The 27,440-nt window shown below is 34.1% G+C and overlaps 1 protein-coding gene across 2 annotated transcripts in view; it reads left to right on the forward strand.

Annotated features, from left to right (window-relative positions):
* The window catches only part of LOC121411840 (contactin-2-like), a 62,204-nt gene that overhangs the window by 11,865 nt on the left and 22,899 nt on the right, over positions 1-27,440 (forward strand). Inside the window, exons 3-9 of one of the 2 annotated variants that reach the window (XM_041604710.1) lie at positions 14,142-14,241; positions 14,908-15,198; positions 15,827-15,922; positions 17,055-17,057; positions 23,718-23,927; positions 25,616-25,721; positions 26,786-26,985. In XM_041604710.1, coding sequence (XP_041460644.1) covers positions 14,184-14,241; positions 14,908-15,198; positions 15,827-15,922; positions 17,055-17,057; positions 23,718-23,927; positions 25,616-25,721; positions 26,786-26,985 — 964 coding nt within the window. In that variant the 5' untranslated portion in view covers positions 14,142-14,183. The remainder of the gene's footprint in view (positions 1-14,141; positions 14,242-14,907; positions 15,199-15,826; positions 15,923-17,054; positions 17,058-23,717; positions 23,928-25,615; positions 25,722-26,785; positions 26,986-27,440) is intronic. The other variant, XM_041604712.1, reaches the window with a different exon arrangement.

Genomic DNA, 27,440 nt, shown 5'->3' on the forward strand with positions numbered 1-27,440 from the left:
CTTTGAATTGGATCCTGGTATAATATTTCCAGTGACCATATGTAAAGTGGATGCTGCTGTGAGAGCGAACCTTGAATGTGGCCTCAAGATTTCAAATTAAAGCCATGGCAATTAGGAGTTCGGAGCAGGAGTAGTAACAGAACAGACACCTTCAGGACAGATACCAGCCAGCACCAGTAATAAATCACCTTGTTTTCCTCTCCAATATGAAGTAGGGAGATGATAGAGATCTATATGAGAGTTGGAATAAAAAATAAGTGTATTGGAGAGGGAAGGGGATGAATGATTGATGATTTGGAATGGATGCAATCATGAGATAGGAAAGGAGATAGAGAGGGAACGGATGAATTATGAATCATGGGATAAAAAAAACATTGAATTTAGATTTAAGGCGAAGGTCATTCCTATAAAGAAGATTCATTAAGTATTCTGATATCAAAAGTTGACAACAAGGATGAGTAAAATAACGGGGGGGGGGGGGGGAGAATTATGATTGGCACTGTATTGAGAACAGGTGCAAATGAGAACATCACCTTGTATACATGTATACATATTTTATCTTCTTTCTGTCTACTGTTAATTTCACATGGGGAAACTCTTTTCATCACACTTTGAATCAAGATTGTAATAGAGAGGTAGACTTTTATGTAATTTCATATTATTATTCCCAAGGAAGTTCCATTTTCACTCCTTAGTAATACACACTCCCATCCATTTCACGCATTCAGCATGATACAAGTGCACTGATATACCTTAATATGGAACCTCCCATTTTAAAGTGTCATTCAAAGCTAATTGATGTTGAGAATGGAGATTAGAGCTCTTTGAAGCGCTGTGGTGTAGTGGTTCTGACTCTTGCCTTGTAATTAGAGGGTCGTGTGTTCGAATCCCACCATGGCCTAGCGTCCTTTGGCAAGGCGTCAATCCACAATATATAAATGTGGATTATTATTATTTTTAGAAATAATTTTCTGTAAGATTTAATCACTTCAATGTATTTGCATAATTTACAAAGCACTTTCATAACAATTAAAATGTGATTGAAAACATAGAAAGTCATTGTACACCTGCAACATAATACCTTACTCATTTAGGCCTACACTATTTATTTAAAAAAAAGATGAAAATTAAATTTATTTTATACTCACTGTTTACATGTTCATGTTACAATGTATAAATTCCAATATGAGGATTTATAAATTCTAATGTACATATTATAATAAACCAAGTACATCATAATGGAGTGAAGACCATTTTCTTGAGTCATATAATTAATTAATCCCACTTTTCGCCTTATTTTATCACATACTGATCCTTTGTTTTCCATGTTGAAGAGTGTATTGAGCTATATGATGTTGTTCAGCATCTGCAACCAAATACATTAACCTTATCCCCCATGTCTCTTCACGTAGGCATCATTAATCTTTTCGTAGTGCACAGAGAAACACCCTCACATAACTTAAACATGAATGTTATGATATGATGGTTATACCACTAGTAGTATACCATCAGCTGAAGATAGCACTCTCTGATGTAAACAAACATAATGAAAGTGGTTATTGTTACACTTACAGGGGACTGTCGTGTACGTGGGCAAGATCTTTTTAGTGGATTGGTGCTCAATCTTGTTCAATTTAAATGTCTCCGGAAAGCTAAGATGTAATTCTAAGTCCATGGCTTATAGTGGCGACTCTAGGATATTTTTAGGCCAAATTTATTTGTCTTTATTTTGCTTGAGATTTGTTTTTGTATCATTTTTATTGAATAATTATAGTTCATGCCATATAGAAACTAAAAAAAAGAAGTAGTGTTGGCACTTCCATTATGCATTGCTTATTTGTGGTTATGTGTATTTTGCATTTTTTTTGTCCGAGTCATTGTTTTCTCACGCATTTTCTCACATATTTTTTAATGGTATTGACATATTGTCAATATGAAACCCAGCCATGTTGATTTTTTATAGGTATAGCTTTTATTCAGGGAAATATATTAATCACTTTGCATTCTTTCTCTGTCCTCATTCATACAAAAACATTTGGCATCCACCTCATGTAAAGTGACTGTTGGACAAGTCATGTTCTATAGGTTTTTTCAATTCCTTTCATTACACTAGTAAGGTGTCTTGATAATTAGAGTGTATCCACCTCTCATGCTGCTGTGATATTTATAGGGTTTCTTCTGTTTTACCCTCTCACCGCCCCACAAATCTTAGTATAATAGATCTCCAATCTCTTTATAATTGGCCTCCTTTCTGTTTTTATCGACAGTAAGTGTGCCTGATACAAACTCTCAAATTAGCATTCTCAAATGCCCAATGGCAATTTTAACCCCCAAATAGGTAAAACCACAGTGTCAAAGCATAGATCTTTGCGGGTTTTTTTTTTAAGTTCTCCTGTATTTACATCAAGAAACAAAATGATTCCTTCTTTTTCATTATATTGTTTCAGCTCTAGGTGTTTTCTGCACTACAAATACCTCACTTCATATTATTCTTATTTCAATTTTGTTTATTTTTTGTTATTTTGTTTAAATTCATTTTTTGAAGGGTGTAGTGACTAGACCCTTTATTTTTATGAGTGAATGACTTTCCCCTTCTTTTCTCATTGCCATCAACTTACAAACATGAATATGACGTCGGATCAGAATGGTTAATTGCATGTATATATGCATCTTTCTGTTAGGCAATTATTTCAATTGATGGTTGTTTGGAGTATTGCAAACATCCTCTGGCATCCTAATTGATAGCTTTCTCTGTTAATAGCAAGAAGGTAGTTTCCTCTTCATGGCAATACAAAGCTAGCATCCTTTCGGTTCCAAGCAGCCAACCTTATCCCTCTCCCCCATGACTCACATAGGTCCATAGAATGCAGCATTTCAAGACCTATTCATCATGGACACATTTCAATTAACTCAACGCGACTCGGACCTTCTTTTGCCTAGCATTGTAACCTCCAAAACAAATTAGTGCGATAGAATTAGACGTCATTCTCGGCTAAACAGGATCCCTATCGAAATGTGATATATGAAATGTGACAGGCTCCTTATCCAATAATTAAATACCAACAATCTATTTGTCTTCTGTATCTTTTTAAACAGTATTAAAACATCATTGAAAGAATAGCCTTCACATCATATATAAATTTGTTTGTGTTTATAAGAGAATGCCCATAGCTCTTCATAATTTCTCATGGCATTAGAGAGTTAACGTGCATGGCGATTCATGAAATGTGATGCTTGGGTTTTTTTTAATTACGCAAAGTAGTAAAGGTAAATGGTCATAATCTCCAGCCAAATATAAGTGTGCATTAGATATCTTAGATATTTGAAACGTGACAGTGTTTGATTTGACCAAAATGTTATTGGATGTTTATATGCTTTGAATTTAAGTAACTTAGAGGACCGAGAGCTTTAAGTCATTTCCAAGAGACTTGGTAATGATGATTCTTACAATAGGGTACAGGCATAATGACTTTGATCACACTTGGCTCAGTAAGTTATGAAAACACTGCATTTACAACTTTGCTACCATGCAGCAGTAAGTCAAGCTGTAGTAAAATTATAAAAATCAACTTTTCAAAGTAGAATGTGTCTTGAATTGTAAAATATATATTTTTAAATACTATCTATTTTTTTTTTCAAAACACAAGATCTACTCATTCGATTGGTTATCTTTTAATGAACCTTGCCAGCAAACAATCCAAACATTACTCAAATATTATTCAATATTAGCGTGATATAGCCATATGGTGAAGTGATGGAGTTTTTTTATAAGAAAGCTCCCACAGTGAAATGAATTCCCAAAATACAATACCAGTCATTCTGAATTTTAATGAACTTTTTAATGAATTACGCACCACACTCGCACTCATCATCAAGTAATTAAAATTAGTCATAGAGACACATGTGTAGCCCACATTGCCTTCTCTTGTACTGATTGGCTTGTATGACAATGGCTTAACACTGACCATTGTGACCAGTGGCTAACTAGCCAGACCATTAAGGTCATCTGTTTACTCATAGTCTTAGTCATCGCAAACAAGTACCATATATCTCTTTGTTATTTTTATCTTCATTCTCACTCAATTATCCAAGTCTGATGGATTGGTTGTTATCTTTCTTTCCTCATTCATTTCTCTTTTCCACTTTCTGCCAGAACACATGTGCAATAAGATTTCATGAAATTATATTGGCAATTATTCTTTACCTGAACTTTTAATGTAATGTATGATCTTTATGTATCCTTGCTTTTTCATTTTTGAGTTTTGCACATATTTTGCATGACATATGAAAGATTGCTTTAGCCATTACCTTTTATCTCAGTTATTTCGACAATTCATCTGGATAGTTTCCACCACTTTGCACAATAACTATGAAATAATTCTATTACAAATTGTGCCATTAATTTGTTTTTAATTCTTAATGCAATCTTGTCATTTTCTGTTTAATCATGAAATTGCCTCACCATCACATACTCCATTAACTTTCATCTAATATTCCCTGGTTTGGTGCCGTGCATGTTTCATTTAACCATCATCTCTTGGAAATAGATCTATGTACTTGGTGTGTATCGATGGGGAGCTTTCGAGAGCTTTTAGGGTAATTAACATTACAATCACTCAAGACTGTCCCGGTTTATTGGGTAGCTACATGAAGCCTCATGATGCTTGACGGTACATTGCTCATTTGAGGGTTGAGTGCTTCTATTTTAGAACTGACATTTTGATAACTATCAGGTCTCGAACAAGAGGTATTATCGGATCCCTCTGTTATTTTTTATTTTTAAGTTAAGCCACACAAATTTCTCTTCTATTACTATGTCTTTATAATATTAGTGTATGTCTGTTACATGGTGTTTTTTGTGATCATGATGAATCTTAAATTCTGTGATCATTGAAAATTTTTATTTTTAAGATTTAAAAAAATGTGAGCATGGCCATTGTTAGGAAGATGGGTAGGGTGGCGTTAAAGAGTTTGCGCAAATTATTTTCAAACCTCCATGGATTTCCGACTGACTGACTGATTATTGCTTCATAAGCTGTGATAATTGTGTAATCTTCGCCTACGCTCTATATCTACATTTTAATCATCTATTCAATCTAGTTACATTCATAGCTCCATCATCTGACCTTATATATTTGATATGCAAAGCAAACACCAGGCACCATAATATCCAAAAACAAATGTTTGCAAAGAGAACGTCTACAGATCAAAGCATCGGAACGTTTCCAGTCACTTGAGGAGAACGTGACGTATATTACTTCACATTCTCTGGCGTTTTTTCAAGCTTACCTATACTGTAGTCTAGCTTGTGTTGAAGTAAGAAATTTCAGTTCGGTTCATTTTGTTTCAAATTCCATATGAAAATAACATTAAGAAAAATACATATATCTATACACAACAGAAAACAAAGATTAAACAATAATTCGGTAAACATGGTATATACGAATAATGTTAACATATTGTAGTTTACAGGAATTAGGGGAAAGCCACAAAAAGCCAGATGGCTTGTCGAGCAGGCTACCCTAGTAGGGGGAAATAAATTATTGTCAATATTGAAATAAAACCAGATATAAAACTATATAGAAATTAAATTAACAGAAGAATAGGACAGATACCACACAACCCTATACAAAGCAGCATATCTAAAATATTTAAGATGTCAGCAAATATTTCTTAAGTTTCCTTTTAAATACGTTAAGTGTTTTACAAGACCGAATTTCAATTGAAAGACTATTCCAAACTTTTGGGGCACGATGTCGAAAAGATTGAAGTAAAAATAATTGAAAATGATTTTTCAAAATGTAGAAAGGAAATGAAAGTTTGAATTTTCTAAAGAAAGAGGCTCAGTGTGGTCATAGAGCTATTCTAGCTCCGTGGTATGGTATAGTGTTTGCTGTAAAGTTAGGACCCTGCGACTCCTGACTTATTGATTCATCTCCGGGCGTAGTGTGCACAGCGGGATCGTAAAAATGGCGTCGTGTTTTAGCTAAGACAACACCAAGCTGTCTCTTAAGATCTCATAGAGTGTACTAATGGATCTATGCATGATGCCCTTTCATAATGAAGACATAGAAATATCAGGTTCGAGCAATGGCCAGTTGGGAATTGATGACACAGTTTTCATCTGTATTTTCTTGTCTGTGGAGAGAATTTCTTAAGGATGTCGCCAAACAATGCTGTTCACATTCACGATGCTGTGTATGGATTTTGCCTTCTCTCAGAAAATAAATTTATACAGGTTTTATGATTTCCTGGTCAGTATATAACTCAGTATCCTCATGCATTTTTAGTGTATTAGGCTCATGTTAAATGTTAGAGCATCACAAGAAGGAGCATCGGGTATACTTTGTCATTCTGATTCATAGTTAGTACGAACACTTCTGAGCATACACTTGATATTCAAAGTGTACACAAGTGCCCTGTAATCAAATATGACAGTATGTTTCTTGTTCAACAGCATTATTCTACATTTGTCTTTGTCAGTCCCAACCAAAGGTTAAACAAAGACGTTTTGGTCATAGTATTACTGTACAGGAAACAGGACTTCAGATATTGTCGTCTTTTGGCTGGAACTGATTTTGTTCCGGAGCTGTGTTTTGCCATTTAAAGAGGATTTATCTGTTCTGTTTGGGATGGATATACAGTGAAATGAATCTCAGAAAGCTGATAGTCCCACACAGGCTATGTAGTGGGGTACTTGGTCATGAAGACGCTATGTGATCGATGGTTCCGTCCCCCTTGGTATGTAACGCCATACCCCTTCCAAATTCAGGGATATACAATGGAATGGATGGGCTTGAACATGAAGGGGATTTTCTTTCCACTTTATCTCAAGAATTCTCATTATTTCTTCACTAGTGAAATGTATATCAAGAAAGGAAGCTTGAGTTGAAACCATGCTGATAAATTAACCATTGTTCAGTTCACTGGGGGAAAACAAGCCATTTGTAATATAATACGGGATATTTAACAAAGAAGAGCAATGGATGGATTGTACAATGAAATATGTCGTCAAATTGAAACATTGTTTTAAAATATTTGCAATACCATGAAAAGGGATACTTTTGTGAATATGGTATTTCAAGGAAGAATATGATGTAGTACATGTAAATTGCATGCCATAGATTATCTTATAAAGTAGATAGAAAGTTGTAGTATGTAACATACATATATAAGTTAGGTATAATATAGTATAATATTGTTATAAATCAGAAGGAGACTATGATAAACAAGCGGAGCTGCCAACCAGTACGTTTTTGGCGTATTTAGTACGTTTTTGCAACCAAAATACGACATTACGTTTTTTTCAGGTATTTTGTTTTTTTCAGTCATTTTGTTAAATCCAGGATGAGATATACACATGTTTCAATGTTTTTTTTTTCATCTGCAAGAGCAGTGCACATTTTAGCTTGCATGCAGCTTGAGCGCTGCGATGAGCATGCGCACCACACATTTTATCATGAAATACAGGTTTTCGGGGAAAATACATTCTTTTTTAGCACAAAAAACAATTTTTCATTCTCAGAGGTTGACAGGTCTGAACAAGGGGTTTTTGTTATTATACCACAGTCACATTTGATCTACAGCGGCCGTACGGCGAGCCAAAAACAGCTGTTTTATTTATTTTTACTAAAACCACCTACATGGAGCTGGTACAAACAAATGTTAATATGACTGCTTTCGACTCGCCGTATGGCCACCGTAGAACAAATGTGACCGAGGTATTACAGAGAGTAAACAATTTATTAATAAGATTTTCTGCTTTGGGAATTGTAAGCTTATGACGGAAATGCTAAACCAAACCATTGCAGTATATGCCATTGCTCTATGAATAACAATGAAGGCAGACTCATTATTAATGCTTTATCATCAGTCAAGTCATGTACTGGAGCCCAAAGAAGAAAACCAAACCATGTATTGATTTCCGCATTCATCAAGTTTTTATTCATACTAGGCACGTTTTAGGGATTAATGCATTAAATGACTATATGATGGATCGCTGAAGTTCCTATTGACTGTTGATTAAGGAAACCACTCTTCCATTTAAGTAATAGTATTTGGGTAAAAGTATGCAGCGCTTATTTCTGTTGGTAGGATGGGGATGAGAAAAATGCAAGTGAAGAGTTTAGTGATCTATGACTTTGTGCATTCATTAGAATTGGTTATTCAGCTTTCATAGTTGTGCAACTTCTAATTTTCATTTTCATTTCACCAAATGTATGGTTTGACTCATGAATAGTAACAGTAGATTTATCAAACTTATCTAAAACATTTCTCAATGTAATTGTGATGATACTTCCCTGTGTAATATATAGCTGTAGGACATCATTATGATCAGAATTTATAATTGTTCTAGTTATTTTTAATCACAAGCTTTCCACATTGTGTGGAACATTATAGCAAAATATTGGTTTTTTTTTTAAATAATGATACATCATGATACATGGTGTTTAGTGTCATCTTGAGTCGATGTGAATGTTTACATTATAACAATACACCATTGTATACACCTGCAGTTACACTCTGGTGTTCAGTCTCATCTTCAGTAGATGTGAATATTTACATTATAACAATACACCATTGTATACACCTGCAGTTACACTCTGGTGTTCAGTCTCATCTTCAGTAGATGTGAATATTTACTTTATAACAATACACCATTGTATACACCTGCATTTACACTCTGGTGTTCAGTGTCATCTTGAGTAGATGTGAATATTTACATTATAACAATACACCATTGTATACACCTGCAGTTACACTCTGGTGTTCAGTCTCATCTTGAGTAGATGTTAATATTTACATTATAACCAAGGCTCGACATTAGCGGTGGCCGGGGCCACCAAAAATTCATCTCGGGCAACCATTATTGAAGAAATGTTAAGTTTTGGTGGCCCGAATCGGGCAACCAATAATTTTCAAAGTAGCGCAATTTTTCTCCCGATTTTGCATGTATTTATCAACTTTCTACAGTTCAAATTGCAAGCCAATTCGTCATGCGCCTTTTTTGTTAATCTACACACAAATACACACACACAAAGATTGCATAGTCATGACAGTACGTAGGCCTACCGCTAGCATACAGTAACTATAATATTCAGACAGCGGCGCCGGCTGTCTGGCTGAGCTTTGCGTGCATGAAACCACTGCAGCTAGCTAGCTGTGCACGAGCAGACTATTCAGACTCAGGGAGCTGCGATACGAAATGTTACTGCTAAGAAATCTTCCCCAGAACTCTGAAAATCTACGTCAAAGTCACATTTTACACCAATGAAATGCCCTTCTACAGTCCGTATTACTGAAACCTGATTATCTGCAAGCATTAAAAGGAGGAATTATGACCTCTCTTTTGACTCAAAAAGACCGATTTCCAAATGCATTAATACACATAAAACACATAGGTGAGTACATCACAGTCCCATATGTGCATTTGTATGTATGTTGATGTTTGGTTTATTTCGAAGCTGTGTCTCTTCTAGCCAAAAATAAATAGGCAGCTTCTTTCTTTCTTGTTTACAAATGACTTCTTAAACCACTCTTAAGGAAGTAAATAGTTTTGGGAAGGGATTTCATTGATATGAAATGTGAATTTTTCCATTATTTTGTGAAATATAGGGAAGGAATTTTCTCACTGTTTTTTCCAGATAATTTTTGCGGTTTTCTCATTTTTTTTCTTTCATTTTTTTTTTCAGTGATTAAACCATTTATACCCATTCCCATTGAATATGCCTGATTAAAGAACATGTTTCTACTGAATAAAAATAATAATTTTCCCCATTTTTTGATAATTTTGTCTTATTCATTTTTCTTAAATTTTCTTTTTTTTTCTCAAATGTTTTTTTCCTGTTCTATGTTTTTTCTTTCTTCATTTTTTCTTTTGTTTTATTTCACTTATTCATTTTTTACAATTTTTTATTTCTTTTTTTTTGTTTATTTCCCCCTTTTACACATTGTTCTAATTAAATTCTGCAGCATATTTTTCTGTGATTTTCTCCTGCTATAATATGCTGGAAAAGAGAAAATAAACTGGATTTGGGGCCTGCATAATCTAGGTTTTATGATAAAAAAGGAAGAAAGGAAAAATAATTGTTTTGTAAATCTATCTGAGTTTGCTATATGCACTATTTATTTACTTTACCATTATGAATGTGTGTCGATACGGAGATTAAAAATCCACAACCTGGGAACAATACAATTCTTTTATTCTCTTTCAATCATTTTATATTTACAATGATAGAACAATTTATATATTACCACAAAATAAGCAAAGTAAAATAACAGCAAGCACGATTAACATACAAGATGTACAAAGAATAATGGTACGTGTTAGTGACTGCAGAATATTTCAATTTGTTTTATTCATTTTAAATTAATGTTTTTCTTTATATTTTTCGGGCCACCAAACTTTACTAATGGGCCACCAAAAAAAATTATTTGAAGGTTTTGGTGGCCCGAACGGGCCACCACCAAAAAAAGTTAATGTGGAGCCTTGTTATAACAATACTCCATTGTATACACCTGCAGTTACACTCTGGTGTTCAGTCTCACCTTCAGTAGATGTGAATATTTACATTATAACAATACTCCATTGTATACACCTGCAGTTACACTCTGGTGTTCAGTCTCATCTTCAGTAGATGTGAATATTTACTTTATTACATTACACCATTGTATACACCTGCATTTACACTCTGGTGTTCAGTGTCATCTTGAGTAGATGTGAATATTTACATTATAACAATACACCATTGTATACACCTGCAGTTACACTCTGGTGTTCAGTCTCACATTCAGTAAATGTGAATATTTACATTATAACAATACACCATTGTATACACCTGCAGTTACACTCTGGTGTTCAGTCTCATCTTCAGTAGATGTGAATATTTACTTTATTACATTACACCATTGTATACACCTGCATTTACACTCTGGTGTTCAGTGTCATCTTGAGTAGATGTGAATATTTACATTATAACAATACACCATTGTATACACCTGCAGTTACACTCTGGTGTTCAGTCTCATCTTCAGTAGATGTAAATATTTACATTATAACAATACACCATTGTATACACCTGCAGTTACACTCTGGTGTTCAGTCTCACCTTCAGTAGATGTGAATATTTACATTATAACAATACACCATTGTATACACCTGCAGTTACACTCTGGTGTTCAGTCTCACCTTCAGTAGATGTGAATATTTACATTATAACAATACACCATTGTATACACCTGCAGTTACACTCTGGTGTTCAGTCTCATCTTCAGTAGATGTGAATATTTACATTATAACAATACACCATTGTATACACCTGCAGTTACACTCTGGTGTTCAGTCTCACCTTCAGTAGATGTGAATATTTACATTATAACAATACACCATTGTATACACCTGCAGTTACACTCTGGTGTTCAGTCTCATCTTCAGTAGATGTAAATATTTACATTATAACAATACACCATTGTATACACCTGCAGTTACACTCTGGTGTTCAGTCTCACCTTCAGTAGATGTGAATATTTACATTATAACAATACACCATTGTATACACCTGCAGTTACACTCTGGTGTTCAGTCTCATCTTCAGTAGATGTGAATATTTACTTTATTACAATACACGATTGTACACCTGTACATGTAGTTACGCTTTAGGGAACATGTCATGGAAGGACTTATCAGACGTTTTATCTGACAAGTACTGTTTTATACGACAGTTACTATGGTAACAGTGCCTCTTGGCCAATCATTATCACGGAGAACTGTCAGACTTGACAACTTATAAGACGAAAAATGTTGATGAAACCCTCCCCCGGGGTTCAGTGTTACCTTCAGTAGATGTGAATATTTACTTTCTAACAATACACCATTGTATACACCTGCAGTCTCACAATGGTGTTCAGTGTCATCTTGGGTAGATGTGAATATCTATCATCAGGGGAAGGTGGCTGTTAATCAGTGACATGGTTGCTGAATTTCACTCATATAAACAAGTACTCAAGATGAAATGGCAGTATTGCTTGTCTTTATTCCTATTGAAATGATTTTAATAACCCCCCCCAAAAAAAAAATGCATTTCAGGTTCAATAATCATATAACCTTGGTTTTAAAGCTGAGATAGTGTCATTTGAAAGTACTTCGGGGAATCATGCCTTCAGGTCATTGAAAAACATCTTCATAAAAATGATGTATGTGCATATCACAAGCCATATTTTTAGATATCATCGTATGTGATCACATGTTAGAATTTACGCAAAGGTTTTGTAAGCAAATTTAAAAATATATTATGCTGCTGTTCAAGGAGCACTCTGTATGGCTGATCTTGTTTATTTTAGTCAATTTGCTGTCAATTGCAGATAATCACATTAAAGATAAAATGGAAATGTTATGATGAAAAAATGAAAGTCCAATGTGTACATCCAATGCCATGTTCTTGTACATTTCTGCGGCAGGAGCTGCTGTTGTATTCATGTCAAGTATCACTTTACACAAAGAGGTGTCATCCAGCCTTTGTCTCTTCCAGCCATGTAATATAACACCATCCAGTCAAGTATATAATGCCTTGTTCCATCCTGTCAACCTGTATCATCTCGTATTACATGTATTCTCATTAGGTCAACCCCAAAAATAGATTGGAGTAATTATGAGATGGCAGGTCTTTGTCTAGACCAAGTTAAGACTTCTCATCTTCACCATCATCTTCATTGTGTCATTTCAAGGCAGATCATTTTGTAATTAGTTTAGGTACTTTCCAGACTAATATTGTCTGTCTGAGGAGAAATGATGGTTTGGTGTATGGTATCTAATGTCAGTTGTTAACCAGGGCTCTGTAACACAAAGATTAGCGATCATCGCTGAATGAACTGACCAATCGATATCAATGTTACACGCGAATTGGGTATAAAATACTGACCAGGAACCAATCAGTGCGGTTCTTTCATATTTGCAATTCATCGCAAACCTTTGTGTTACGGACCCCTGGTCTTAATTTTGAAAGGATGGATAGTAAAAAAGATATTGTGATGTATTTTTTTTGGTATTCTTTCATTACATGGGATAAATAAACAACAATCGTCTGTGTAACAGTAGAAGTAAGGCAGGTAATTTTTTTTCTGGGCTTCATTCTGACCTCTCCAGGACAATACTACATTTACGATCAACCCCATGGGAATTGCTCTTTATTTTTCTAGCTTTCTGGGAGTTTTGGGGGCATTTTACAGGTGAATTCACCCATGCTCCGTGTAATTCTTTTCCTGAATTGTAGTAGTAATTATCGCCATCTTGGGGTCCCTCGCCATATTGGACCATGCATCAGAACAAAATGCATCTTAACAATCAATCATATTCTCTTCAGGCAAGTGGCATGGCAGCCAGCAATCGCTCTTGGTTGTGATCTATTCGGCTTTTCCTTAATCCCTGTAATACCTCTCAGTCTTGGGTGACCAAATGAGATTCTAAGGTGTCCTGGGCTCCGTAACAAAAAGCATAACGATTGATCGTACGCTTGATTTCTACAATTGATTGTACATTGTAGTCAATGCAATCAAACATAAAAATATGTTCTACTATCATTGCTAAGCTTTGTGTTATGGGCTCCAGCATATTCCTCCATTAAAAAAAAAGTTTGTCGGATCGTAATTATTGTCCAGCACTTCAAAGGGTTGCTCTGAATTCTTTATTACATAAAAATGTATGAAACTTGCTTACTTTGCTAAGTTTATTCATTTTATTGACAAAATGGCTTCATTATCAAATTGTACATTCAGATTGACCAGTAGTATGTTTTGGAAGTTGTGCAATAGATGTTGGACAATTTGTATTTCTTTGAAATGACAGTCATTCGCAATTGTTACCAAAGTACATTGTACGACATCACAAAAGTTGTAAGAGTTCTTGATTTGGTGCATAAATTTCTGAAAGTCGAAGAATAAACACAAATTTGAATTACTGTTCTACATGTAGCTTACGGCTAGTTTTGATTTTGTTTCATATCGTCATGGTTCCTGCAGAGTACTATATGAGTACTAGAAAGCTCTATTATGCTTACCAATACCTTCAGTATCTTTAAATATATTTTTTGGATTCTTCACTCTATTTTTAATATGACTTTCTTTTTCACCCCTTCCTCTATTTACAGAGTAAAGTAAAGTTCATCCAATACACAAGATCGGAGGTGAAGATGTTTTACCAGATCATTTTGAGTTGTGCTGCCCTCTTTGGTGCTGCTGTACATGCAAGTGAGTAATGGCTGTATAAGTGTTAAGCAGAAAGAAACAAACCTAATGAATTTAATTTCTAAAATATGTAGTATTTGCATTATTATTATGATTTGTACTCTTGTTGAAACATTACTGGTATTTCTTGAGTAAGCAGAATTCAATAGTGAAATCAGGAACTCAATTAAGGAAACTAAATACTTTAATGATCTCCATTCAAATAATTTGCAGGTATGACTGGTCATAGGAAGTTAGCAGGGAATAGCAATTGGTCGATAAATTTTCTGCCCACTTTCCCCCAAAAGATAGATTTGATATGTTCATGATCAGGGAAGAAGTTGAGGCTGGCCTCAAGGCTGCTTATTGCCGGCCTTGGTCTTCGCGGTGGGTCGAGTCACGTGCACAAAGTCTTTAGGTGAAGGTTATCTCCAGTGGCCTCGTGACTTGGGAAGTACCAGCCAGTTAATTATAGTATGACTGCCATCAGACTGAGCATTGGATTCCCTCCTTTTTTGACGCTATCCATGACGAATGTTTAGAAACTTTGATTTGTATACTAGTATAATACTTTATCTAATATAACATTATTTACAATGTTATGCATGTTTATTTGTGGATGCAAATGCTATTGATTTATAGGGTATTACAGTATCTTCACACAGTTCTTACTTTTTTTTCCTTCCGTAGAAACTGGCCCAATTCTTGTAGAGCAGCCACAGGAGACTATCTTTGATACAGCATCCAATCTGAACACGGTATCCCTCAATTGTCGCGCTACTGGTGATGAACCTATCACGTACACGTGGACCAAGGACGGTGCCATCCTCTCGCAGGCAGGAAACCAGAGGCTGATCATCACACCGGGTCAGCTGACCATCACCAACCCAGACAGAACAACGGATGGAGGGGAGTACGTCTGCTGGGCTGAGAATCACGTGGGGATCGTCAGAAGCTTGCCAGCAGAGCTCATCTTTGCCTGTAAGTGGTGTAGGAATTCAGTTCAGGGGCCCCGTCTTACAAAGAGTTGCGATTGATCCAATCTACCACAACTATAGAAAGCCATCAACATCTAAAACACATGTTTGTTCAAAATATTTTCAAGACATAATGTATATTCATACATTCACTGTTTTCTTGACAATTCAGTAGGCTTCTCTCTGTTTTCGAAGGACATTGTGCAAATTACCTAAAGAAACAATTATGACGTTGATGGATTTCCATATACTTGAGGTTGATCGGATCAATAGTAACTCTTTGTAGAACGGGGCCCATTTCTTTCTCTTCAAGACTTGCAAAACTTTTTGACTTTCCCTATCACAGTTCAATGTACATGCATTGCTGTTTCAGCCAACATCTGTTCTGCCTCGTATTTAATTTTTTCTCTCTAACCCCCCCCCCACCTTCCTGCCTCCACAAGTTCTTTCTCATCTGCTTCATCCTTCCCTTATACATCAGTGAAACATGACATGGGCGGAAGTTTAATAGCGAATAGCAGAATTATTTAATGGATATATTTAAGTATTATAAAGCTAAGTTACTGAACTGTTTTGAAATATGTTATCCATGCACATGTACAGACCATAACAAATCCCTGCTTTTCTTTCAGATGTTGATGAGTTTCAACCAGACGCTTCGCTATCTATGACACTAAATGCCGGACAGGGAGGGTGCATAAGCTGTAACCCACCCCCACATTATCCAGGTCAGTCTCTCAATACATGATCAGTTAACCATATATACTATATCAGAACCTATCTACTTCTACTTCAACCATCTTCATTCTCTTCCTTTTCCCTTCGTTCTTTCTATTAGGAGTAGTTTTTCTCGTAATTATTTCCCCATTCTCTCTCTCTCTTTCTCTTGTGCTCACTTTTTCTCCCTTATTTTCTTTATGTTTGATCTTCAACTCCTCTCATTTCTCTCTCTTTGAAAGAAACTTCCTCTTTCTCTATTTTCAATCTTTTTTCCCTCTCTATTTCTAACTTCTCTTATTCTCTGCCTTTCTATTTCTCTTTCATTCTATCTCTATTAATTTTGTACCCTCTCTTTTTTTCTGACCCCCCCCTCCATAACTTTTTATTTTTATGATTATCCAGTTTCTACCCACCAACTCATTTTTATATACTGTAGTTTCTTTATAAACTGACATTTCAATTTAAACAAGTTTCATGAATTCAATAAAAAGTGAATATTTAAGGGCATTTAAAATATCTCATATTGTAATCATGTATATATAACTCTGTCCTTTCAGCTTATACAGAAATCCCTTCAATTTTATATTAAAAAATACATAGTAATTTCCTTAATCTGCAATATACAAAAATTGCCAATTATACAGCTTTTTGTTGTGGCTCTGCAGTGTGAAATGAAGCAGTTAATTCCATTGCAAAATTGTGATGAATTGCAAATGCAGTGTAATAAATCTATACATGCTGGTGAAAAAACAATGTGTAAAGGTCTTTATTCTTTTCTCTATTTGGAAATTGCATTTTTATTTTGCTTGTTTCGAGGATCCAATAAATTGCAATTCACCAACAGCAAAAAAAGAGGACTTGCTAATACATGTTTGATAAACTAAGTGAATATCATTATGCAACATGATATGTGCATCAACATGGCGAGAGTTGATTCTCATATCATTTTGAAATATATTTGTATGTTTTTTGTCCACCACAGGCTCAAATTATTTCACATCACATTTAAAAAAGGAGATATTCTTTGTTTTATTTCTTTATGAATTATTTTGTTTTTATTTCATTATGTAATCGTCATGGGGCGCCCTCTCTTTTTTTCTTCGGATCTTCACCGAAATTGTCAAATGTTGCCGTGAGCAGACGGTTTGTATCCATCATGATCATCGTCTTTAGTGTATTTCCCATGATGCAATTTGTAGCACATGACTAGTGGAACTAACCATACAGTTTGATAGTTAGTGTTAGACTTTGTTTGTTTACCTTTCAGCTTTGTTACTTTAATACTTCACTTCTATTTAATCTTCAGAGGACAGACTTAGCTGATAAATGTATTCAGGGGAAAAAAATGTCAACAATGGTTTGTGTTCATGCTTTGTATAATGAGTTGAAAGCAACCTAAATTGTAATGCATTTAAACCTGCTCAAACAATCACAAGAATGACATATTTTTAATATCTTCGGAAAGGTATCGAATATCGAGAACCACAATGAACTGTAGCAAGTCAAGGTTCCCACAGTTGAAAATCTTGGAAAATCCTGGAAAAATTTGTGGTCATGGAAAGTCAGGGAATTAGGAAAATTTGTGAAAAGCCATGGAAAACTCATGGAATTGCATTTACCTTTTGCCTATAGCAGCTTCCCAGTTTGTCGTGTCTCGCAACTCTCATACTCTGTGATCATTCTCTGCTATTATAATTGGTGTTCATGATTTCCATTTTTCCCAGTTTTGTGACATTCCAAATTCTACATAACTCCCAGAGTGTCACAGGAAGTCATGGAAAGCAGCAATTTAGTCATGGAAAAGTCATGGAATTCTGTTTTCAAATTTCTGTGGGAGCCCTGCAAGTTAAACATGAAGGATTGTGTCTGGTTTCGTAATCAATTTTTTTTTATCCGAAGGTTGTCACAAATCAATTAAAATTCGATCAGTTTGTGACCTTGAAACAAAAACTATTTTGACAAATGAGGAATATACCCTTGTGGAATGCATTACTTCCCAACCACACGATTTATTCTGCAGGTTGTGGTATCAGTTTTGAATAATGTAAAATGACATTTTGATATTTCTGAACACGTTTATCAGTTTGTGTGATGCAAGTGACACTGTCGAAAGTCCTTCTTGCTGTCATGTGAGATTCATAAAGATGTTCGATATCTTCAGGTCTTTCCTGCTTGTTCGTCAATTATCCATCTAATCTATATCCATTCCATCTTAGTTTGGAGTTCAACATTCATATTTTAACTGTATAGATATTAACAGTGTGATCAATATTTGGAAATTCATATGGAAAGTAGTTTCACTATATAGGTAACAGAGTGGTCAGTATTTGCAAATCTTTTGTCAAGCATTTGTACTTTGTAAGATCTGTATAATAGTAAATGCCTGTGTATGCTTGGGTATCAAACTGACCAAAATTAATTGTAATATTAAATCACAAAATTTAGCAACATGCAAGTGTGTCAAAAGAGGCACTCAAGTGAAAACAACCTGACACTCGGAGTTGTCCATGAATATAATTTTACTGCTGATATATGGAAGTCAATTCCATATTTTCATTTTTATCACGAGACCAGATTTGTAGAGAATTGCATAGAGTCCAAATTGTAGATCAGAAAACCCATGCATCATGTAGGGGCAATGCCTAAATCAAAATACCTTAGTAAGATGTAAATAACCTGTTTCATGCGGCTTAAATCAAACATTCTTTTATAATGCGAAGTTGCAAACATCCATCCACAATACTAGAAATGAAAGTCTGTGGCAGTGTTTTTTTTTTTAGTACATGGTATTTTCCTCTCATCAAAATTATTTTGTGAATATTCATGTTATTTTGTCAAAGCCACTTAGGATTCAATAAATGTAAGGTCCATCTGTGATCATAAAAGGTGTCATGTTGACATGCGACCTGCATTTTGCCAGATTCATTGATAACTATACAGCATATTCTATTATATACGACGAGGCATGCATTGCATATTGCATAACCATCCTGTACTCCTTCAGGTGCATGATGACAATGGCACAAACATATATATACCTGTATATACTTCACCATATATTTACCTCAATATGAATGCCCCAATTTGAATCAGAATCATCTCCATCATTATTTATATTTGAGGATGCATAGAATACTCACTGAACATACTGTAAATGGTGTTACAAGTCATACAGTATTTATTAATGGACAAATATCTTTATGACATCAGAAATCATTCCATTGTCATTCCATATGCTGAAGGTATTGACAGTACCATTTGAAATCATCAACCCCGACACCCTCATGAATATTCATTTTCATAATTATGCTAAAATCTGGAGCCATTTCATCTTTATATATAGTCCGTTCAAGGTAACCATCAAATGTATATTTCTGCATCGTGCGAAAGTATTTACATATATGTGACATCCTTCGTGTCTCTATTCATATCAACCTATGTTATTATAATGATTACTAGGTTTGTGTCATAAATTGCATTTAATTACACATGAAATTTGTAGAAGAAACAGAATTATTTTCCATCTCTGCTGGAAGACAAAATATGATGAGGGTAAATTGTTTTCCATCACTGAACCTTTGTTTTTTTTTTTTTTCAAATTTTTCTCAGTCTATAAGAACTACTTATTAGAACTTTCCAACAATTTTTTTGAACCTCATACTTGAGTGAATTGTAAATTACCGACGAATTATTACATGCAGCTTATTGAATCAAGAGCTTAGTACTCAAATTTGTGTTGAAACAATGCGGATTTAGCAGTAATTACTAAACTACCTAAAAATTAGAAGATCTCTAGAACTAGGGGAAAAAACTGTAACGATGAACTGCTAATAGTATCATTAAGCTTTATCCTACCACTGTAGAGTTAAGTATTAGAAATATAATTGTCGTAGTACTGTTCCATCATGACTGAAATTTGTTCCCATCGCAGTGTTTACGATCATCCACCGCATCCATTTATCATCAAGTAATTTAGATTGCTTTTCATAAAAAATATGTGCCATGTGAAGAACCCATGCTGTATGATTTAGATGTAAATTTGAAATACCAGTGTGCTTTAAACGTGAGTTTGAAAGGAAAACTTTGCTTCCCCAAAGATGTAGTATACATTTTAGATCGTTGTTACATTTTACTGAGAAGCAATAATGTTGTCTACTCTATTGTCTTTTCAAGTTGTAAAACTATATTAGGTGAATTCCCTCTGTAGTCATGGTAATGTTAAGTATAATGAAATATACATTTAGCATATTTATGATGTAATGTCTTTGGCTAGTTGTACAAAACATCCGTGATTGAAGATGTATATGACGTTGATCTACTGGACTTCATGTATAGAATGGGTGAAATAATGACTCCAATCTTTGTTTGTTTGTATATTTCACTTTTATTTTGGACTTTTCTCTCTTTTCATTTTTCTTGATTGTTTTATTATGTATTTCTTGAGGGATGTTTTTCAATTCCACAAACGAATAGGTTAGGGTTTGCAAGGATGCAATTTGCAATGATCACATTTAATTACATAAAAAAATATATATATTAAGTCAAAATATGCCATTCAGTTACTTGAGTAAAAAACAAGCAGGAATGAAGTATTTTGATTTGTTATATTAATATAGTGTAACCTGAAGTAATTGGAAAAACAAGGTTTTTTTATATATAAATGAGGAACATTTGGTATTTTTTTCTAGTTGACTCTGCAATCTAAGCCATAAATAAACTCATAACTTTACACTTGTTCAATAAAACATATATCTATATCAGTATTTTTTCTACTAAAACATGTTCTTTCATGGGATGGGCTTACAAGAAATTCAGCAGGTTTTATTATTATTATTACTCAGAGCATACTAACTTTATGCTATAAATTAGTTTGATTTCAATAGTTTCAATTAAAAAGAACATCTCAATAAGTTGGGTTGGTTTTTTTTGTGCTTCATTCTGGACTTATATTTCCATGGGTAGGGTTGATTACAATACCCTCAAAATTTGTCAAAATTAAGTTTGATTCATATTCACAGACTTCAATTATCCAGATGAGATTTAAATACTTTTTCAAATTCTCTTATTTGTTTCTGTTTTGTTTTGTTTGTTTTCTGTGTTTTTTTTTAGATCTTAAAGTAAATATATTTGTCAATTTTCTCTATAATTTTTCTTGCTTTGTATTGTTAAATTTTATTGTTTATTTTTATTTGTTTTATATTGGTTACTTTCTAAAACTTTAAATATGTTTTTCAATTTCATCTTTTTCTTAGTTTAATTGTTTTGTGTGTATTTCTATTAACATCATTACAAGAAATCATGAATTACCTTTAAGGAGTAAAGCACAATTAAATTTTACCTGCGATGTTTGATAATGCAATACGGAATGATGATGACAAAATAATCCTTTATTTATTCAGCGCCAAAGTGATAATAGTAGTTTGCATCAGACTTGCTTCCAGTAATTCACAGAGAATCACACGTTTGCTGAATTCATGCCAATAATATATTTACACAACTTACTTTGCTGTGCTTCCTCCACAGTTTACTTACATGTATCTGTGCACTTGCATGGACTAATGAAATTTGCTGAATGCTTTATAACCCTTAAGCAATTTTTAAATTATAATCTGATAAGTTCTATGAGAATAAAAATGTATATTACATTAAAGTTGTGAATATTATTGTGACCAGGGGCCGGAAACACAAAGCTTTGATAGCAGTGATTGTACTTTTTTTTACGATCGACTGCATTGAGTTTAATGTACAATTGATTGTTAAAACGAAGCGTACAATTAATTGCTAACCTTTGTGTTATGGGACCCAGGGTCACGTTCAGACATTATCTCCCACTCGCAATTAATCTCTTATCAGTAATCAACATGCTGCGTTCTAGTGGATAGGTATTTGCCTGCGCAGATTAATCTGCCTTTGCCACACTTGACCCAGGTTTGGTAAATGGATACCTGGCATGGATTAATTCCTTGAAATTGTATAAAATATTTCAATCTAAAGCTCGAGTCATAAATCAGTAATGTATCGCATCTCCATACAGAGGCTATCACCACTTGTGATAATGTCTGAAAGGTTGACGTTTATTATTTGGATTCTTCATATAAATCGCAATAAAAAGAAGGTGACAACTTTTTGAAGTTAAGATTTTTCACAAATTCAAACTAATCTTTTTTGTCAAATTAAAGAAAAAAGAATCGTCTTTGATTTGGTTACCATTATCATTTTACATGAACAGATCATGTATGCTGAGCCTGACCTATTAGTTGAAGTAATTTTACATCGCTCTGTGATCATTGAACCATAGCTAGTTAATGTTTTAATTATGATGACTTGTCCTTTCATTTTGAGATATAATATCCCTTTTTCAGTTGTACAAATTTTATCATTTCTTTTTTTTTTGGGGGGGGGGAACAAGAATTAAAGTAATGCTAATCTCTATTAGTCAAAGAACTTTTTGAGAATGTTTTTTCAAACTATGTTAACAAAATGAATAATGCATATTGACATACTGAAAAGTAAAGTACATGCCATAAATAATTAACTTAATTCATGCTAATCCTCGGACACGTAGAATTAGCAATCACATTATGATATCCTCTATTGAAAAATTAATGAACAAGCGATGATCACAGAAAGTTATGAACATGAAATCGGTATGTTCAATGCACCATATTCCTTCATAATCAAGCTATTTCAATGCAAAGTTGATTAAATTTAAATCTTGTCCTCTTTTTCTTAAAATTTAGTTCATAATCCTTTCTGGATTGTATTTCTGAAGAATCCAAACAGTACTCAGTTACACAGTACAGTAGTTACAAATAATATACGTAGTTGTTTTGGACAAATAACACATCAATTGTGTTTTAAGTATTATTGGCTTATTTACTGATCTTAGATGTGAATGATTTAAGTGTTAATCAATCATATTTGCTTGTAATTTCGATAGAGTTTTGAACTAGATACATTGGATCTTGTAGGAATTACCCTAACTAGCCAACCAATTGCTACAGTGCAATGCTTTCTATTTTCTCACATTCTTTTACTAGTTTGGAAAGTATTTAAAAACTATATACAGAACTTTATGAAATATGTGAACAGTTACATGTACTTGCATAATTTATGAACAAGGAAAAAAAATTGATGTGGGGTTGTTTCAAGGGCGGCTCCAGGATTTTCCAAAGGGGGGGGGGGACATTTCGTCCGCGAAAAATTTGAAAATAAAAAAATTAATAAAGGGCCTCGCTTTCAAAAGGGGAGGGGCACACTTTGTGAAAACAGTCCAGAATCGAATCTCAAATTTGCATATTTTGAAGAGCATTGATTCAGATATATCCTCAAAACTTATTGCCATTTATTCTCCCATTCTTTCAGTATTTTGCTGAAAGATGTATGTCATTCTAGTTTCTTTGATGTGTCAGATGGAAAAAATTCACAAACCAAATATGTTACGTTATTCTTAAATCTTGCCATCTGAAATCTTAAAGCTACAGGTACTTTGAAAAGTATGTTTGAAAGAAAGTATAATCTGTTAATAAGCAGCTCTTGTTTTATAAAGCTGTGCATCAATCAAGGCCCTATACAATTACTGAAACAGCAAGCCTAGTAAAAGAGATTCTCAATTATTCTTTGGACATTTTAAATCTTATTTATTTAGGATTAATATCAAGAGTAACTAAACTATCCATCTTCAGTGCAAAGTGCAGTAAATGCTCCAATGCAAAGTCGTTGAAATCTTTTTACGTGCCTATCTCATCTTTTATCGCGAAATACATAGTCCTAATTTTGCGCACTGCTCTGATGTTCTTGCAGGAATCGTGACGGATTGGTTTCGCACCGGTGGCGGCTTGGTGAACTCCAACGATCCCCGCCTTCGTGTCATGGATGACGGCCGACTCTGCTTCTTCTATGCGCTGGCAAGCGACGCTGGAGAATACTTTTGCCAAGTCAAGAGTAATGTGAAATCAGAGGGTGCCGTAGGAATGAGGGTCAGTCCACAAGTGACAGTCAATTTGAATGACGGTAATCTTTTCTTATTCTTCTATAAAGTTCTCATTAATAAACTTCTAAAGTTATAAAGTAAAATGGAATAAAAGGCTAAAAACTGTATATTTTCAACAAAATAGAAAACGGGACATTTACTGTAGACCAGTAAAGAGTTAATATTGAGAGTTAATACTCCGTGCAATTATGATAATGATAATGGCATTATATATATATATATATATATAATATATATATTATATATATATATATATATATTATATACGTAACTTTTGATTTATTGTATTATTTGAGAGTTGACAAAATTATAATGCATGTTTATCTATGATATGGAAGTGAGGTAAACTTTCTCACCAAATCTAAATACTTTAAGATTTTTTTATTGAGACATATGTAAAAAAAATTGTCATGCATTTCATATTCTTATTAATGGGGTTGTTTATTTATATTTCTAGCCATTCTTATGCTTTATTTTTGCAAGGTTTAGGGTTCAAATCTCCGTATGAGCATAGATGTCTATTTTGCCGCACTCCATCAAAGGAGTTGTTCATGTAAATTCACCAGGGAATACCAGAAAGTTTTTTATCATTCCAATCTATATATGACAGATTGAATAATTTTCTGATTGATTTAATCAATTTTATGTAAAAAAAATAAACGCACTATTATAAGTATATATATATATATATATATATACACGTAACTTTTGATTTATTGTATTATTTGAGAGTTGACAAAATTATAATGCATGTTTATCTATGATATGGAAGTGAGGTAAACTTTCTCACCAAATCTAAATACTTTAAGATTTTTTTTATTGAGACATATGTAAAAAAAAAATTGTCATGCATTTTCATATTTTTATTAATGGGGTTGTTTATTTATATTTTTAGCCATTCTTATGCTTTATTTTTGCAAGGTTTAGGGTTCAAATCTCCGTATGAGCATAGATGTCTATTTTGCCGCACTCCATCAAAGGAGTTGTTCGTGTAAATTCACCGGGGAATACCAGAAAGTTTTTTTATCATTCCAATCTATATATGACAGATTGAATAATTTTCTGATTGATTTAATCAATTTTATGTAAAAAAAATAAACGCACTATTATAAGTATATATATATATATATATATATATACATAACTTTTGATTTATTGTATTATTTGAGAGTTGACAAAATTATAATGCATGTTTATCTATGATATGGAAGTGAGGTAAACTTTCTCACCAAATCTAAATACTTTAAGAATTTTTATTGAGACATATGTAAAAAAAATTGTCATGCATTTTCATATTTTTATTAATGGGGTTGTTTATTTATATTTTTAGCCATTCAAATGCTTTATTTTTGCAAGGTTTAGGGTTCAAATCTCCGTATGAGCATAGATGTCTATTTTGCCGCACTCCATCAAAGGAGTTGTTCGTGTAAATTCACCGGGGAATACCAGAAAGTTTTTTTATCATTCCAATCTATATATGACAGATTGAATAATTTTCTGATTGATTTAATCAATTTTATGTTTAAAAAATCAACGCACTAGTATAGGTAAATAGACTAAACTTTAACTAATTTTGAAAATTTCCGTTAATTTGATTGGAGATTTCCGAGTTCATGTTGCTGACATGTAGCTTTGGCCCTGCTGCTGAAACAACGCTCTCTATGCATTCTTCAAGTTGATATCTTCAAACCTTTCCTCTACTTTACAGGTGGTTCTCCAAGCACATCCATCAGGATTGTAAATGAGAATGGACCGAAAGACGTATCTACACTTGCTGGAAAAGACATCAAGTTTGAATGTTTCTTCTATGGCTTGTAAGTGTGTTATCCCCACCACCCTAGAAAAGGAAGCAAGTGGCAAAGGTGGCAAAACCTTTAAAGGAGCAAAATATATCTGTAATGTACTGATATCAATGCAATTCTATTATGCCTTGCCTCACATATCGCGTGGTCATGTTTGAAATTTGACCCAGAAGACCACACCAGGGGGGTGTTTCACAAAGATTTAAGTGTGACTTAAAGTCACACTTAAATTCCAAGTTGTGTACAGTATAGAAGACATCAGCTCATTGGTCAGATCATGTGCACAGAACGTGTACTATTGGGCCCAGTTTTACAAAGAGTTGTGATCATTCTGATCAACCACAACTATGGAAAGCCAGCAACGTCAACATCTAAAATGATTTTTATTCAAATTATTTTCTAGATATTATTTATTATTCATACATAAATCATTTTCTTGACAATTCAGTGTGCTTCTCTTTGTTTTCAAAGTACATTGTGCAAATTTACTGAAGAAAAAGTTATGACATTGATGGATTTCCATATAGTTGATGTTGATTGAATCAATCGCAACTCTTTGTAAGATGTGGCCCTGGCGTATCCATTAATCAGATTGCACAATACATATTATGTGCGCGTCGGCATTTAAGTGCAACTCAATGTCGTACTTAAATCTTTGTGAAACACCCCCCCTGTTACATATTTATTCAAACTTGATTGCTGTACCACTCGTTTCCTTTAAAGAGCTGCTGTTATTACACACAGAAGAAAATCAAGTTAATCACTAATATGTGGTAGTTCATATCCTTGTTTTTCATTACACCGTGCAAGTCAAAAAAGTGGTCTAGTGGTTCAGAAATTATGGATGTTTTTTTAAGGGGGGAATTACTTTTTTTTTGTTTGGGTGTAGATTTAGTTAGCTTAATCTACTTGTGCAAATCTGTCTTATTACCAGTACAGATTCATTCAGTCTGTTGTGTATTGAAGGTTGTCTGCTGTCAACTTTGATAAAGACAGCAACTTACTTCTGCCTCCCCCCGCTTTTCATGTGCTTTATGCTGTAATTGAATCCTTTCACCTTTTATTACTTTGGACAGTGAATCATCCGATGGAATTCCCAGGGTTCGCTGGGTACGTACTAGCCCCCCTGGTGCTGCCTTACCCCAGGGGAGGCACATAATAGAGGAAAACGGGGAGGTCTTAAAGATTGACGATGTTCAACCGGAGGATGCCGGAACATACCGGTGCTACGTTAATGATGCTAATATTGGAGATCAAGCAGTACTCAATGTAGTTGGTAAGTGTTGCTTTGACTGTTTGGATAGAGCCATTAGATCGACAAGGCCACTCCTATCTGTATTGAAAATTCTTATTTGAATAAAAGCTGTAAAATGAAATAATCTGAACACCAAACTTTTTGATTGAAATCCCATGTGAACTAAGAAAGTGGTATGAAACATTAAAGGGGCCGTCATTTTCCCCTTCTCTGAGACCTTTTAAAGGCTCTGGCACATGGTTCCATTCAAGCCTTGCGAATAACTATGTTTGCTACCTGCAGGTCGCCCGCATGTCAACCGCATTGACAGTATCTTGCACGTATCTCACACACAACTGCTCGTAGGAGGAGCGCACGCAAGTCTGATTCTGAACGTGCTCAATACTTTGTTGCGGGCAATCACCTGCAACTCACCTGCAAGTCTTGCATGGAACAATGTGACAGGACCTTTAGGATTGTATTGTAACCCTGTAAGA

Source organism: Lytechinus variegatus, chromosome 3 (assembly GCF_018143015.1).
Source record: "Lytechinus variegatus isolate NC3 chromosome 3, Lvar_3.0, whole genome shotgun sequence".
NCBI lineage: Eukaryota > Metazoa > Echinodermata > Echinoidea > Temnopleuroida > Toxopneustidae > Lytechinus > Lytechinus variegatus.